The following is a 15,804-nucleotide window of genomic DNA, read 5'->3' on the forward strand; positions in this document are numbered from 1 at the left end:
CCCATCCAGATTGTTACCAGAGCAAAGTTCAAAAGCCAGCATCTGTGATGGTATGGGGGTGTGTTAGTGCCCATGGCATGGGCAACTTACACATTTGTGAAGGCACCGACATTTCTGAAAGGTACATCCAGGTTTTGGAGCAACACATACTGCCATCCAAGCAATGTCTTTTTCAGGGACGTCCCTGCTTATTTCAGCAAGACGACGCCAAGCCACTTTTTGCACGTGTTATAACAGTGTGGCTTCGTAGTAAAAGAGTACAGGTACTAGACTGGCCTCCCTGCAGTCCAGACCTGTCGCCCATTGAAAATGTGTGCATCATGAAATGCAAAATATGACAAAATATGACAACGTGATTTTTTAGGGATGGATGCATGTCAAACATACTGTTTGTGTGTGCGTGTTTGTGTTGGGGGGGGGGGGGGGGGGGGGTCCCTTTAAAAATGTTATAGCCCAGAAACAAAAGCATCTTTTAAAAGTTTGGGGAGTGCAAGATCTTCCAGTCAAAGAAAATTGTCACACTAAGTAATGACACAAACCAGCTCTGGGAGTGAATGTGGATAAGGAGAAATATAAAGGTCAGAGTGAAGGATGCGTTTCATATTGATTGTTAATCTATTGCTTTGGGGGGATTTGGCTGAGTAAGATTAACATCTGAAGTCTGTCAGTAGGGATAAGAAACAGAAGAAGGCTGGTTTCAACATTATCCTCGAGTGACATGTTAACCTAATGTCAAAAGCTTAGCCGATGCTGCTTCCCCTCCTGATGGGTTGAAGAACTGTCTTGTAAGCACATTTTCTGTGGTGTTTTAAGACCATGCAGACGCGGCACTTCACTGGTCAAACTGTGTTTCACCACACTGCCTTAGTCAGACCCCAGGCATCCACAAACCTTCTATCCTCAAACCAAAGGAATAAATTGTATTTCTGGTGTGTCTCCAGACACTTGGAACAGCCTTTGAGGCAGTCCTATGACGGGATGATGGACTGATTTAAAATACTCTCTACTCCACTCTCACTTTGTTCATCTCTAACCTTACTCCCTCTTTTAACTCTTTTATATTTTCCCTTTTCCCCTGGCAGATGACAGGTCAGTTGCATCTGCAGGAAAGAAACAGTCTTGAAATTTATGACAGAAAATAAGCGTAGATAATACAAAAGAGAAAGTTGCCGAGTTAATATGTGGACAGAGGACAATGAGAAACTATCGAGAACAAACATGAAATCAGTTGGCATGATTGTTAATCTAATTCACCAACTCACTTGAACAGCTCTTGACGTGAAATGGCTCTGTTCGTAAGTGGGTCTATGGCATACACCATCAGATCTGATTTGCTGTAGTCTTCAAGTTCAAAGCCATCACCATGACGACGGGGTCCAATAGACTCCACAATCACCTTTGCACCTGGAATCTGGTCCTGGACGTGGCGCTCCAGAATACTGAAATGAACATGGAATCTCTGGTCAGAGCACAAAAAGTGTAAATGCTTAAAAGGGTTATAGTGTGCAAATATTTTTTTAGTGACGGTACCTTTTACAGTTACATATAGTTGCAGTTTCATATTACACATCCCCAAAGTTCTAGAAGTTTGGGTCTTTGCCCAAACAAAACATTATCTGTGCAAGATGTGCACCTCAAGTGTCTTGTTTCCAACTTATGTGATATATGTTACAGAGCCCCACTGGGATTTGGCACAGGTTTTATACCGGACACCCTTCCTGATGCAACTCAAGTTGTATATGGAGAAACACACACAGTCTCTGGTCTTCCCAAGTGGTTTCCAAGCCATATACTATATCAACCTAGACTGCCTCACTTCTGAGTTCTGATGGGATCAGGTGTACACAGACCGACAGGGCTACACCTGCAACCAAGGACACTAACAGTTCCATCCATCCATCCATTTTCTTCTGCTTTATCTGGAGTCGGGTCGCGGGGACAGCAGCTCAAGCAAAGCCACCCAGACCTCCCAATCCACACACACCTCCCCCAGCTCCTACGGGGGAACCCCAAGGCATTCCCAAGCCAGCCGAGAGATGTAATCCTTCCAGCATGTCCTGGGTCTTCCCCGGGGCCTCCTCCCAATGGGACGTGCCCGGAACACCTCTCCAGCGAGGCATCCAGGGGGCATCCGGAAAAGATGCCCGAGCCACCTCAACTGACTCCTTTCGACATGGAGAAGCAGCGGCTCGACTCCGAGCTCCTCTTGTACCCGCGATCTCGTTCTTTCAGTCATGAGCCAAATCTCATGACCATAGGTGAGGATCGGAACGTAGATCGATCGGTAAATTGAGAGCTCTGCCCCCCTACTCAGCTCTCTCTTCACCACGACGGTCCGATACAGCGACCGCATCACTGCAGACGCTGCACTGATCTGACACTAACAGTTAAAAACACAAATTTGAAGCTCAGTCATAAAGTGTAAAAGTCCAACATCAAGTGTTAAAAAACAAAAGAAGGCATTTGATTGCAAGAGGAATGAAACTGGAATGGTTCTTGGAGGGGAATATGAACTTCAGGGCACACTGAAATTCAAATGTATTAATTTATATAGCGCCAATTCATGATGGCAACACAACTTGAAAAAGCAGAACAAAATGAATTAAAAGATTAAAAAGCACAATAAAAGAATAAAAACATCAAAAAGTAAAAAGAATAAAAGAAAAAAGAAAGCCATAACCGAAGACGGTGGTAAAGCTGTGTAAACATTTTGATTTTGCCTCCAAGCTAATGAAAGGATGACTATACAATCAAAAGTGTCCGTTTATCAAATGGTTCCTCCAGTGTACCCACAACCATAAATTTATCGTATTGTAATTAGAACCCATCTAGCAACAACAAATATTACAAAATGCAGACATTTCATGTGTTTCCAGTGAAATATAATGCATCTTTTGCTTCACATTAAATTTTTATTGCTTATTAAATCAAATGGCATTGCATGAGTCACAATGAAATCTTTAAATCTGAAAAGACTACTTGCCTTATCCTTATATGTGTATAACTGCGATACTGCAACCAGATGGCAGGGGCGCTATGTTGATGCTGTCATTGATTGCTCCCATTAGTGTTTTTGGCTTCTCCACAGGAGTAAGGAAAATGTTTCAGAATGAAATCTTGTTATTATCATCATATTCATAATGAGTTTCAAAACACTGTTTTTCATGTAGATGTAATACACCTACAAACAGATTGGGCACCTTTAATTTGTACCTTATTTTCCAGAATGTAAGTCACACTGAAGTATAAGCTGCACCTTCTTTCTGTGTTATCAGTTCGTTAATTTGGGAATTTTGTGCACTGTTGTTGTGTACTTTTTATTACAGTCATTTATTTTTTTGTTATTAGAGTTTATTTTGTTTAGTTCTTTGATTCCTGGGAAAGTCCTATAGAAATAGTCATTGCAATGGTTATTTTTTAATAACAAATGTATGATTTTTGTTTTAGTATATAGGTTGCAGGACATCCCAAAGTAGTAAAACAACAAAACAAAACTTGACTTATACTCTGGAAAATGAAGTATGTTCTATAAACAAGTATCTTACTGACATTGTGCTTTTTAAGTGAAATGTACTTATATTAAGTGTAGATTAGACATTTTTACTTGAAATCAGACAGATGCAGTTGGTAGTGTATGGAGAAACAGAGGGACAAGCAGCAGCTTTTTTTTAACGCAACAGAATAATAAACAGGTCATTCTTTAGAGATCCTGTTTTTATTTAGGGGTATCCTGTTTATGGCACCTGTACATATGCATTTACGGTCTTAGTTTTACAGATTACACCAGGGAGAAGAAAATAGTTGAGAAATTGTCACAAAGCATTTTGTTTCAAAATTTATTGTGCCTTGTGTATTTTGAATTGTTGTAAGTGTATTTTATTATATAACTAGTGGGGTTGCAATCTTAATTTTGTTGTTCTGCAATCAGTTTAATGACAATAAAGGTTTTCAATTAAATTTAAATGCCAACAGCAGGTCATTATTGTAGGTGTTCACTGACTTGGAGTCGTTCTCAATATATAATCTGTCCACAAGTAACATTTGAGTCAATTACTTTTTTAACTTCCTGTGTTTACTATAGTTCTTGCAATGTGTCAAAGAAAATTGATTATGTACCGTGGATTTGAATATTACTTGCTGTAGAAGCCAAACGAAATTGCACTTAATCATAATATAGTATATAATATAGGACTGCGCTACAAATTACTTCACCAGCAGATGATCAGTATGATGATGAGCTGCTGTGGCGACAACACACGGAGAAGAAAAAGAAGGCATTCACATGACACAACTATCAAAGCTTTCACCGAATAACTTTGTTTCATTACTTAAAACCCAATTCAATAAGTGCTCTGTGATGTTTTCTTTGACCAACTTTCATTTTTGTAATAACAAAAATGTTCAAGCATAGCTAGCTGTCCCTTTGAACTCCACTATGTGTGCTAACGAAGTCATGCTAAATGTTGCTTCATGACACAGTTGGGTTCACTGAATGCACGCTTCAAAGATTGTTTGAAGAAGATAAAAGTCAGTATTTGTGTTGGGGTTTGTGTATTGACTTAGCTGATAGCCCACACATATGTACGGAGAGAGTCCCAGGATGCCATGGGTATGTAAAATTGGCAGTCATTTTATATTTGATATTTTTGTTTGTTTTTTAATAGAGGGACATCATTAAATTGAACACTGACACTGTCAGACACACAAGAACATGTAGTTTCATAGAGGAAAACCTACCAAGTGAACTGATGAATGTATTTCTGTAAAATACTTTGTTCCCAGTGTTCTGACTTTTTGTGCTTCTCTGATAAATTCTGCTGCCCACATCAGCTGGCAGCATGATCTGATAAATGTATGCTTGCATCTGTGATGAGTTCCAAGCTGTAAAATATCAAAAATGTCACTGAAAAATGAGGGAGACTCAACTGTGAATTATTTGTCCATGATGGGGCCCAAATCATTAAAATATTTTTGCAACCCTTTAATGAGGTGGCCACCTCACATATCTCTATTGAAGAAAAGCACTACTAGACACATTGCAATCTATATGTGCTTGCCAAATGGGCATATAATATTATCTCTTTAATACAGTTAATGTCTAAACATATTACCTTCAAATATCTACTTCTACATAGTTCCAAAAGATAAGTGTTTTCTGGCCATCAGCAATAAGTGCCACTAATATTAAGTATTTCACTCTGGCAGTGATTGTCCCATTGTGCAATGTTTTGCTTTTTGACACTGGGCCTTTGGCAAAGAAATGCTCTGATGATGCTTTTCAAGGCGAGAGAAATCCCCAACCCAATTTACAGTCATTAAAGAAAAGCAATGCTCTCTGCCTTTGCCAACCTGGGCAGACACTTTGAACACTCAGGTAAAATTGTTCTGGATCATCACCAGGACTGTCGAAAATCATAGATGTCTCAGATGACTACAAAAGAGTGGAATGTGACCGATGTGTTTGTATTGCAGCCTAAACAGAGGCATTGCCAGTGTGGAAGAGATGAAGCAAGCTCTTTGAAAAAAAAGCAAAACACTATTGACATCCATTTGCCTTTCAGTTTGACTAATTAGTCTAAACACTATATCCCAAGAGCCACAAAAAGATGTTTCTGTTGAGCTCTATCATGAATTAATTTGTACTAGGAAAACAGACTCAAGAGGAAATACTCAGCTCTTTCAATGGCTAAACCATGACTTTAACCGACTGGTCAATGGTTTTTCAAAAAGTCTTCTTGCACCCAAACATCTAAACCATGCTCACTTTGGCCCCAGAGATTAAAAATACTGTACATAATCAATTTTCATTAACACATTGCAAAAACTCTAGTAAACATAGGAAGTTTAAAAAATAATAATAATTGAAGTCAACCTGAGTTTCATAGGAACAACAAAAGAACACAAATAATCAATATTCCCAACTTCACAGGTCATGGCAGACTCATACACTGCTGTAGCTGACCATGGGCCCACTGAGATGTCAAAAGAGTAATGGAGTAGCTGCCAAGAAATATTCAAGAGCTGAGTAATACCACAACTGTTTTGAGATGTCACTACAGCAGCTACAAGTAAACTGATGAACAATATTCCCAAGACCTTTGGCTATTGGCAACTTGGCACTCACTGGCAATCATTGTGACCTAAATTGTGTCACAAGGGTCTTAGATAATGAATGAGCATGGCATAATTGTATTTATTCTCTTCAACTGTTCCTATTATCTTTGCTAGATTTTTTTTAATTGCTGGACAAGTGGGCAATGTGCCCAACTTCTGAAGAGTTGGACTACCAATATGTTGACCTGGGTTTGATTCATGCTACCTTCTCTGTGTCCTTGGACATGACACTTCATCTGCATTGCCCCAGTCGACCCAGCTGTAATGGTACCAGCCTTAGTTGGAGAAATAACCTGCAATGGACTGGCATCCCATCCAAAAAGAGTTGTAGACTTCCCTCGACTTTATGCTACAGAATTTGGGGATAGGCACCGGCATCACCGGGCCTCAGGTCTTGTACTGTTTCAGACTGACTTATTTAGAGTTGCCACACCATACTCTTTATTAGAAATGGGCAGTTCCCTGAGGGTCTAGTGGTTAGGAATCAGCATCCTCATTACCACGCCCTGAGTTTGACTGCTGGTCAGGGAATCACCTTGACCGTCCAGAGGTTAAATCAGTGGGCTTGAGACCAAAAGATCCTTGTTTCGATTCCTGTCACACATGAAAATCACTAAGGTCCTTTGGTCAAGGTCCCTAATCCAGAGTTACTTCCAGTCAGCAGTTGAGCGCCTTTCCTGGCAACATGCTTATCAGTGTATGGATGAATGTGAACATCACTGTAATGGGCTCCAGAAATCATTGTAAAAATACTTTGAGTGTCTACATCAGATGGAAAAGTGCTTTTGATAATAACTCATAGACATAAACACTGTTTTGCTTTAAGGGATAAGACCACTAAAAGATAAGCTTTATCTTTTCATCTAACCTTCTTATTGCAACGTGTCTCGTAAGGTGTAGATTTCATTTCTCTTTTATGCTTTAAATATGACAAATATTGACTTACCTAATGAGCTGCTCCTTATGCTCTTCCACTAAAGTGGGCGGGACAGTGGACACAACAACTTGCATGTCTAGTGCATTAACCACAGAAACCTGTCAGGACAACATAGAGACACAGACAACATAAAGAGGAGCCAGAAAACATATGACAGAGATAAATATTGATTGTGCACCTTGTTTACATGTTGTCGGCTGTGAATTTGATCTAATAATTCACATGATTCACTCAGTTTGCCAAGTGAAAGGCTCTAATTGCCCGACTGTATCACTCCCATGCGGCAAACTTAACAGGACCTAATTCTGATGCTGCAGTTGAGTGCACCGGCAACCGTCTCTGTTCTCTGCAGCCAAATCTCCCATGCAGCTCCTATGAAATTAGGTTTCCCCTTGAAAATTAACAAGCACCATGGTTAAGCATTTCCTGCTCTCATATTCAGGAAATGTTGCACGTTCTCCTTCTGTCTTGTTACAGGCTTGTTAGCCAGAAATATTTCATTGAAAGCAAAAATATGGTACCCGCAGTCAGCAAGATAAGCACTGAATTGGGGGCAATAGTGATTCCAATCATAACAGGTGGGAAAGGAAATTACTTAGATTAAAAAGAAAAAAACACATCAAAAACAGAAGCAGAAACATACGGGTGGCCATTGACAGAAAGAAATGGACACATACTGAGAGGTGTACATGCACAGGTACGGAGGACACATGTTAAGTGAACTGCACTCATAGTTAATAATTCATTAGATTTCAGGCTAGACAGTCTGTACTGAGTAAAAATCATAAGGACTATAGTGCACGATTTACATCGAATTAATAATCAAATTGCTTTTGTGTATGATAGTGTGTCAGTAGCTGGGTTTCATTACAAATTTGAGCAAAGGTTTAGCGATATTTTCAGAATGTCAATAATGACAGGGTTTACAGGGTGGTCGCATCTCCTCCTCTATCCTCTATCTCTTCTCCAACGTTCAAAGTCCCTACTTCACCGGACTGGGAATTCTTCAAATTCTACTCGGATTAACCATGGAATTGATCAGCTGGTCTCTGAATGCTATTGACACCATTTTTTCAACAAGGAATATGGAATATTCAATATGGAACCTACACTGCGGGCTATGTTCTCGACATCTGGGAGAAATGGAGTGTTGCGTGCTTGGTACCACTCTCTGTGGAGGACATCGAAGACTTATTTATATTTGGTTTTACTGGGAGGGCTGGTGCTTATTGGTTTATGTGCTGCCCTGATCTACTGAAATTAATAAATCCTACTCTCACACTGAAAGACAATGCTCTTGAATAAAGACAATGAATATAACCTTCATGTGACTCGGCATGCCACTTGTTTGGACTGTGTGGGGCAGCCAGAACAGGAACAAGGAGGACAGCCAGGCTAAGGTAAGGCTAACTATGTTTTAGAAATGTACAGGAGTTTTAAAATGTTTAATTATTGTTCTGCCGCCTGATTCTGTTTTTTTTTTTGTTTTTGTTTTTTCCTGTGTTTGAGGTGTGGCTCCATCCAGAAGTGGGAGTGGGTGTCTTCTTCTGCAAGCCTCCCGTCCTGTACACCAGCATGGACTCCCAAAAATTCCTGTATATTTGTATTGTCAATTTTGTCGGTAGCATGGCCCAAGCAGAGGGTCACCCCTTTGAGTCTGGTCTGCTTGAGGTTTCTTTCTCAAATCATCAGAGGGAGTTTATCCTTACCACTGTCACCTGTGTGCTTTGCTGTAGGGGTTGGTAAGGTTAGATCTTACTTGTGTGAAGCACCTTGAGGCAGCTTTGTTGTGATTTTGCACTAATGAAATGAAATAAATTGAAATTGATCTGAATAGAAAATGAACTGCATTTAGTGAGATAACCATGCAATAGTTGAGCTCTGAAAAGATGTTTTCATCAGAAAATTGGTAATAAATAAAAAATAAAATACTGGTGCAACTCATGTTTTTTATCCTCTTCACATGATGCATTTTTGGAGAGATATGACTAATACTCTGGTGGGGCTATTAGGACAAAAAATATGGTACAATTTCATTTTCTGGTGAAGTAATGCTGAATGCTTTTGCATGTATAGAATGGACACCAAAATCAAGACTATGCATCCAGTCCAAAGTCTCCTTGGTGGGGCTGTTTGGTCCTTTGTTCAGTTGATAATTAAAAACTCACTGCTCTACCTTCAAATCAATATGTCCAATAATCAAACTGATACTCACCACCACATCAGCACTGCTACTGAGACCTATTCCGTAGTCATCTGTACCAATAACTTTAAACTTGAAGTAGGACCTGCGCATGTTTCGAAACATGGTGGCAGACTTGATGATACCAGTGTATGTCTCGATGATGAAGCTGTCCTGACCCTCTGTCGTGGGTGGGATAATCAGACGGTATGCCATGGCGCTGTAATTCCCAGTATCCTTATCGGTGGCCTACAATACACACATCCGCACAACAGCACAGTCAAGCATGCATATACAAACACAAAGCAAGCACATCACGCAGAGGCAGCGCCACAGAAGAATATAATCAATATTAACATGATACACCATAACCAGCTGATTATTTATGAAGTCTTATTAAATGACACTGTTTGCTGAGAAAGACAATAATTTTTATGGATAAGATTAAATATAGTAGTTGGACATATTGTGTTACCAGAACAGGGCAGAGTTAGTTCAAACTCTGTTTTTTTTTTTGTTGTTTTTTTGTTGTTTTTTTAGAATTTCGAGCACTTTTGGCCACGTCATAATGTTTTCAGGAGATATTTTGCATCTGACACTGCAAATTAGGCTAAACGTACAATATGCATAAAATACATTACAAAGACAGAACAGTGCAGAAGTGATTTGTATGATTCTCTGCAGATTACCTCATTTATTCCTCCACACTGTGCTGGTGCATCGGACTTGTATTATTTTTCATGCATACACTCTGCAGCCATGTCAGAAATCAAAATGATCCCCCCCCAACACCAGCATTCATATTAGCAACACTGTAGCCCGGTGCTGTTGTCACTGGTAGACAGAATTTGCTTTTAAGCATCAACATCATTCCATATTTAATGATGCAAAAACCCCATATGAACAATATTCATGAAGTTATGCTAAGATGTTAAGCAAATGAACAGCTGGAGTAGGACCACCTGTCAGGTTTGCACATTTTCATTAACCATTTATTGATCACAGCAAACAAAATATGATGAAAGTGTGGTGCTTTCAACTGATGTCCTGCTTTTGCCATCCAAATGGACATTTGATGTTATTTATTTATTTATTTTCTTGCAGGTGTTCTGCAGAAAGTATAGTAGCTGACAACACCAAGTGATTTGCTTCACCTCAGCTCAAGCATTCACACACTGCTGCTTTTCTGGTATAATTCATTATAAAAAGTTCAAAGTGAGAGTATTTCTTTTTACAGAGGGAACTTTCTGGGGTGTTTGTATGTTAGTGAGTTACTTAGTTAGTTGTCAGGATATCTCAAAAGTGCATGAACAGAATTCAATATAAGTTGGTGTAAATGTTAACCCTGGTCCAAGCAAGAGCTCAGTAAATGTTGGTGTGAATCCAGATCAAGGTGCAGGTGATGCCTTGATCCTTGACCTTTGAAAGGGGTTAGAGCCTAAAGCCTGGTTCACACAGCAGGATTTTCAAATTTTCTGTAGGTTTCTAATACCTGAGAGAAAAAAAAATAAAATAATAGATCTAACAGGTTTGGTCGTACAGTGTGTGGTGTTCAGCCACACGGAAAAGACAACACAAGAACAGATTTCACATACGAACATTCCCAGGTCAGAGGAGAAATCTTGCAAAATCTCTCGAGATCAAACGTGACTTCAGAGTAAACAAACATGGTGGACAAAGAAGACGCAATGGAGATACGTTTGTGGACTATTTCTAAAGGAGAAAAAAAAACAAATGCTATGAAAAGAAAAAGAAAAGGCACTGGATAAGGAGTGGAGACAGCATGACCACCGGGCCTTCTGGTAAAACCATAACACCCATTTTGATTTTAGATTACGCTCTGTGCATCTGTCACCTCACTTTCTGATTGGCGACATGTCACATTCAACAGGCTGCATGCTCGTTTGTGCTCGGAGGACACCACACACGCTGTGAAATAGGGCCAAGACAATCCAACATGTTGAATATCCCTGATTTCCGATTGGAGTGCTCCTGACATCCTTTCGAGCAGAGGAGAGTGCTCTTAACACACCAGACATGGCAGGAATATTTGATAAGATTATCTTTAGCGTCATCACAATAATCGGGCGTCCTTAAGATTGTCAGAAGGGGAAGATCGGGTCTGATGCCGGCCTAAATATCTTATGGTGTGAACCAGGCATACCTTGCATGCAAACATGGTCACATAAGACACTTTGTGTGGAATTAAACGGGGTGGTGGCCAAGTGGTTAATGCACTTGGTTTCAGTGCGGAAGGTTCCTGGTTCGAATCCCACCTCTACCACATTTTTCCATGTAATGTGGAGTTGCGTCAGGAAGGGCATCCGGCATAAAATTTGTGCCAATTCAACATGCAGATCCACCTTGGGTTTACTGTGGCGACCCCGAGTACAAAAACAAGGGAGCAGCCGAAGGGACTTACAATAATACTGAAAGGTACTGTACTGTACTGTGCATGCCTTGCACAGCCCCATTCCACTATGTCATATTTATTTGACAGTGAACAAGTTCACTGTCAAATAAGCCATTTTATCTATTGACTCCTTCACTTCAATCAATCAATCAATCATTTTTTTTTTTTATATAGCGCCAAATCACAACAAACAGTTGCCCCAAGGCGCTTTATATTGTAAGGCAAGGCCATACAATAATTATGTAAAACCCCAACGGTCAAAACGACCCCCTGTGAGCAAGCACTTGGCTACAGTGGGAAGGAAAAACTCCCTTTTAACAGGAAGAAACCTCCAGCCGAACCAGGCTCAGGGAGGGGCAGTCTTCTGCTGGGACTGGTTGGGGCTGAGGGAGAGAACCAGGAAAAAGACATGCTGTGGAGGGGAGCAGAGATCGATCACTAATGATTAAATGCAGAGTGGTGCATACAGAGCAAAAAGAGAAAGAAACAGTGCATCATGGGAACCCCCCAGCAGTCTACGTCTATAGCAGCATAACTAAGGGATGGTTCAGGGTCACCTGATCCAGCCCTAACTATAAGCTTTAGCAAAAAGGAAAGTTTTAAGCCTAATCTTAAAAGTAGAGAGGGTGTCTGTCTCCCTGATCTGAATTGGGAGCTGGTTCCACAGGAGAGGAGCCTGAAAGCTGAAGGCTCTGCCTCCCATTCTACTCTTACAAACCCTAGGAACTACAAGTAAGCCTGCAGTCTGAGAGCGAAGCGCTCTATTGGGGTGATATGGTACTACGAGGTCCCTAAGATAAGATGGGACCTGATTATTCAAAACCTTATAAGTAAGAAGAAGAATTTTAAATTCTATTCTAGAATTAACAGGAAGCCAATGAAGAGAGGCCAATATGGGTGAGATATGCTCTCTCCTTCTAGTCCCCGTCAGTACTCTAGCTGCAGCATTTTGAATTAACTGAAGGCTTTTTAGGGAACTTTTAGGACAACCTGATAATAATGAATTACAATAGTCCAGCCTAGAGGAAATAAATGCATGAATTAGTTTTTCAGCATCACTCTGAGACAAGACCTTTCTGATTTTAGAGATATTGCGTAAATGCAAAAAAGCAGTCCTACATATTTGTTTAATATGCGCTTTGAATGACATATCCTGATCAAAAATGACTCCAAGATTTCTCACAGTATTACTAGAGGTCAGGGTAATGCCATCCAGAGTAAGGATCTGGTTAGACACCATGTTTCTAAGATTTGTGGGGCCAAGTACAATAACTTCAGTTTTATCTGAGTTTAAAAGCAGGAAATTAGAGGTCATCCATGTCTTTATGTCTGCAAGACAATCCTGCAGTTTAGCTAATTGGTGTGTATCCTCTGGCTTCATGGATAGATAAAGCTGGGTATCATCTGCGTAACAATGAAAATTTAAGCAATACCGTCTAATAATACTGCCTAAGGGAAGCATGTATAAAGTGAATAAAATTGGTCCTAGCACAGAACCTTGTGGAACTCCATAATTAACTTTAGTCTGTGAAGAAGATTCCCCATTTACATGAACAAATTGTAATCTATTAGACAAATATGATTCAAACCACCGCAGCGCAGTGCCTTTAATACCTATGGCATGCTCTAATCTCTGTAATAAAATTTTATGGTCAACAGTATCAAAAGCAGCACTGAGGTCTAACAGAACAAGCACAGAGATGAGTCCACTGTCCGAGGCCATAAGAAATCATTTGTAACCTTCACTAATGCTGTTTCTGTACTATGATGAATTCTAAAACCTGACTGAAACTCTTCAAATAGACCATTCCTCTGCAGATGATCAGTTAGCTGTTTTACAACTACCCTTTCAAGAATTTTTGAGAGAAAAGGAAGGTTGGAGATTGGCCTATAATTAGCTAAGATAGCTGGGTCAAGTGATGGCTTTTTAAGTAATGGTTTAATTACTGCCACCTTAAAAGCCTGTGGTACATAGCCAACTAACAAAGATAGATTGATCATATTTAAGATCGAAGCATTAAATAATGGTAGGGCTTCCTTGAGCAGCCTGGTAGGAATGGGGTCTAATAAACATGTTGATGGTTTGGATGAAGTAACTAATGAAAATAACTCAGACAGAACAATCTGAGAGAAAGAGTCTAACCAAATACCGGCATCACTGAAAGCAGCCAAAGATAACGATACGTCTTTGGGATGGTTATGAGTAATTTTTTCTCTAATAGTTAAAATTTTGTTAGCAAAGAAAGTCATGAAGTCATTACTAGTTAAAGTTAATGGAATACTCAGCTCAATAGAGCTCTGACTCTTTGTCAGCCTGGCTACAGTGCTGAAAAGAAACCTGGGGTTGTTCTTATTTTCTTCAATTAGTGATGAGTAGAAAGATGTCCTAGCTTTACGGAGGGCTTTTTTATAGAGCAACAGACTCTTTTTCCAGGCTAAGTGAAGATCTTCTAAATTAGTGAGACGCCATTTCCTCTCCAACTTACGGGTTATCTGCTTTAAGCTACGAGTTTGTGAGTTATACCATGGAGTCAGACACTTCTGATTTAAAGCTCTCTTTTTCAGAGGAGCTACAGCATCCAAAGTTGTCTTCAATGAGGATGTAAAACTATTGACGAGATACTCTATCTCCCTTACAGAGTACTTCTTACAGAAGTATTTTTCCTGTTATTTTTATTGCTGTTTATGCACCAATGACACAAGTAGGTGAGAACTTACTTGGCAATAAATAGTAACTGAATTGTTTAATTTATCAATAAAATTAATAAAGTAACTATAACTGTGAAGTAACTGGATGGTTGTGGGTAACTGAGTAAATAACAGTAACTGGGTAACTTTACAGTAAATTAAACTAACTGACAGAATAACTAAAGGGTCCATTGACAGTAAGATGTGAAGTGGCTGAAGCTGGTCGATGTAGCTGATTCTCAAATGTCTGTGTGAAACACCAGAAACGGCTCGCTCCATGGGACTTTCCTGTCTCCAACAAAGGTCAATGTAGTCCAGCAGAGGATGGTGTTGTACCTTGTGGAGCTCGACATATGATGATGTTTCCCTGACTCACCAAGGACATAATGTCCGGCGTGGGAGGGTAGGTGCTTTTGCAGTGCACTCCTCAGAGCAGTAGCTCTGCTTGGTGGAGCTTATCATCAATTCACCATTTCAGATGTCGCGTGACATTGGCAATATAAACTTGACGTAAATCTGCAATTGCGTCGCTTCCTACTGGTGCATTGTTGAGAGATGTTCCAAACATTGCTTCACATTTCTTCATACGTCTACATATTTCTTCATGTCCAAGGGATCCAGAGGATGTAGTGCATCCAGTCAAGCCACTGATGTAGGCCAACAGAGGCCCAGGGAGACCAACAGAGGGCAACGGAGCAGTTATGGTGTACTAGTAGAGGTGACGTAGCAGAAACGGAGCTCAACTCTTGCCAGCCTTTTTTGAATGTCGATGATTTTAATCATGTGACGTTGACTGGAGGACCTCAATGGTAAGCAATTTTTCACTGTCCCTCAGCAAACGCTGGGTTAATCTTCAGAGTGTGAATGGCCCATAAAGTAACACTAGCACTATTAAAATCAACAACTAATTGTGCATTTGATCTCTGAACGTTATTTTATCTTGATTCCTTTAGTTGTGATTACAGGGTCAAAGCAAGACACACAAACACATAGGCAGGCAAGCAATAACAAAAAATAACCTCCTTTGTGAGGTTCAAAGATCAGCAATCAGGCTAGATTAGAGAACAAAGGAACAGCTGTCTCACACAGAGGACTGTTAAGGCCCACTGACACGAGTACGACTTTGATTCACACACTTGCACAACCTGTGTCGTGCAGGAGAGTAAACTTGTCTTTAATGGGTGCAGACTGAACGTGAGAGGGGCGCCGGCGCATGCAACTGCACAAAAAGAATTTTGAAATGTTCAAAAAATCCTTCACGCATAAATGTCGTGCTACGTGGCGCGATCTGCTCACCAACACAACGTGCAGCTCATCAAGTGGAGTAAAAAAGAAGTGAAGAGAGCAAGTGGTTGCATCAGTGGATCGCATCAGAGTGCAGCTCATCTGAAGGATTATAGCAAGATGTTAAATGTATCATAAACATACTTTAACAGCTGCAAACAAAAAGGAAAGAAAATGCAACTGTTT

The 15,804-nt window shown here is 40.1% G+C and overlaps 1 protein-coding gene across 3 annotated transcripts in view; it reads right to left on the reverse strand.

Moving 5' to 3' along the window:
* The window catches only part of pcdh15a (protocadherin-related 15a), a 707,751-nt gene that overhangs the window by 34,957 nt on the left and 656,990 nt on the right, over positions 1 to 15,804 (reverse strand). For all 3 annotated transcript variants that reach the window (XM_034185498.1, XM_034185497.1, XM_034185496.1), the window contains 3 exons: positions 9,267 to 9,482; positions 7,061 to 7,149; positions 1,263 to 1,439 (listed from right to left, as the gene is read on the reverse strand). In XM_034185498.1, coding sequence (XP_034041389.1) covers positions 1,263 to 1,439; positions 7,061 to 7,149; positions 9,267 to 9,482 — 482 coding nt within the window. The remainder of the gene's footprint in view (positions 1 to 1,262; positions 1,440 to 7,060; positions 7,150 to 9,266; positions 9,483 to 15,804) is intronic.

The sequence above is a fragment of the Thalassophryne amazonica genome, chromosome 13 (assembly GCF_902500255.1).
Source record: "Thalassophryne amazonica chromosome 13, fThaAma1.1, whole genome shotgun sequence".
Taxonomy (NCBI): Eukaryota; Metazoa; Chordata; class Actinopteri; order Batrachoidiformes; family Batrachoididae; genus Thalassophryne; species Thalassophryne amazonica.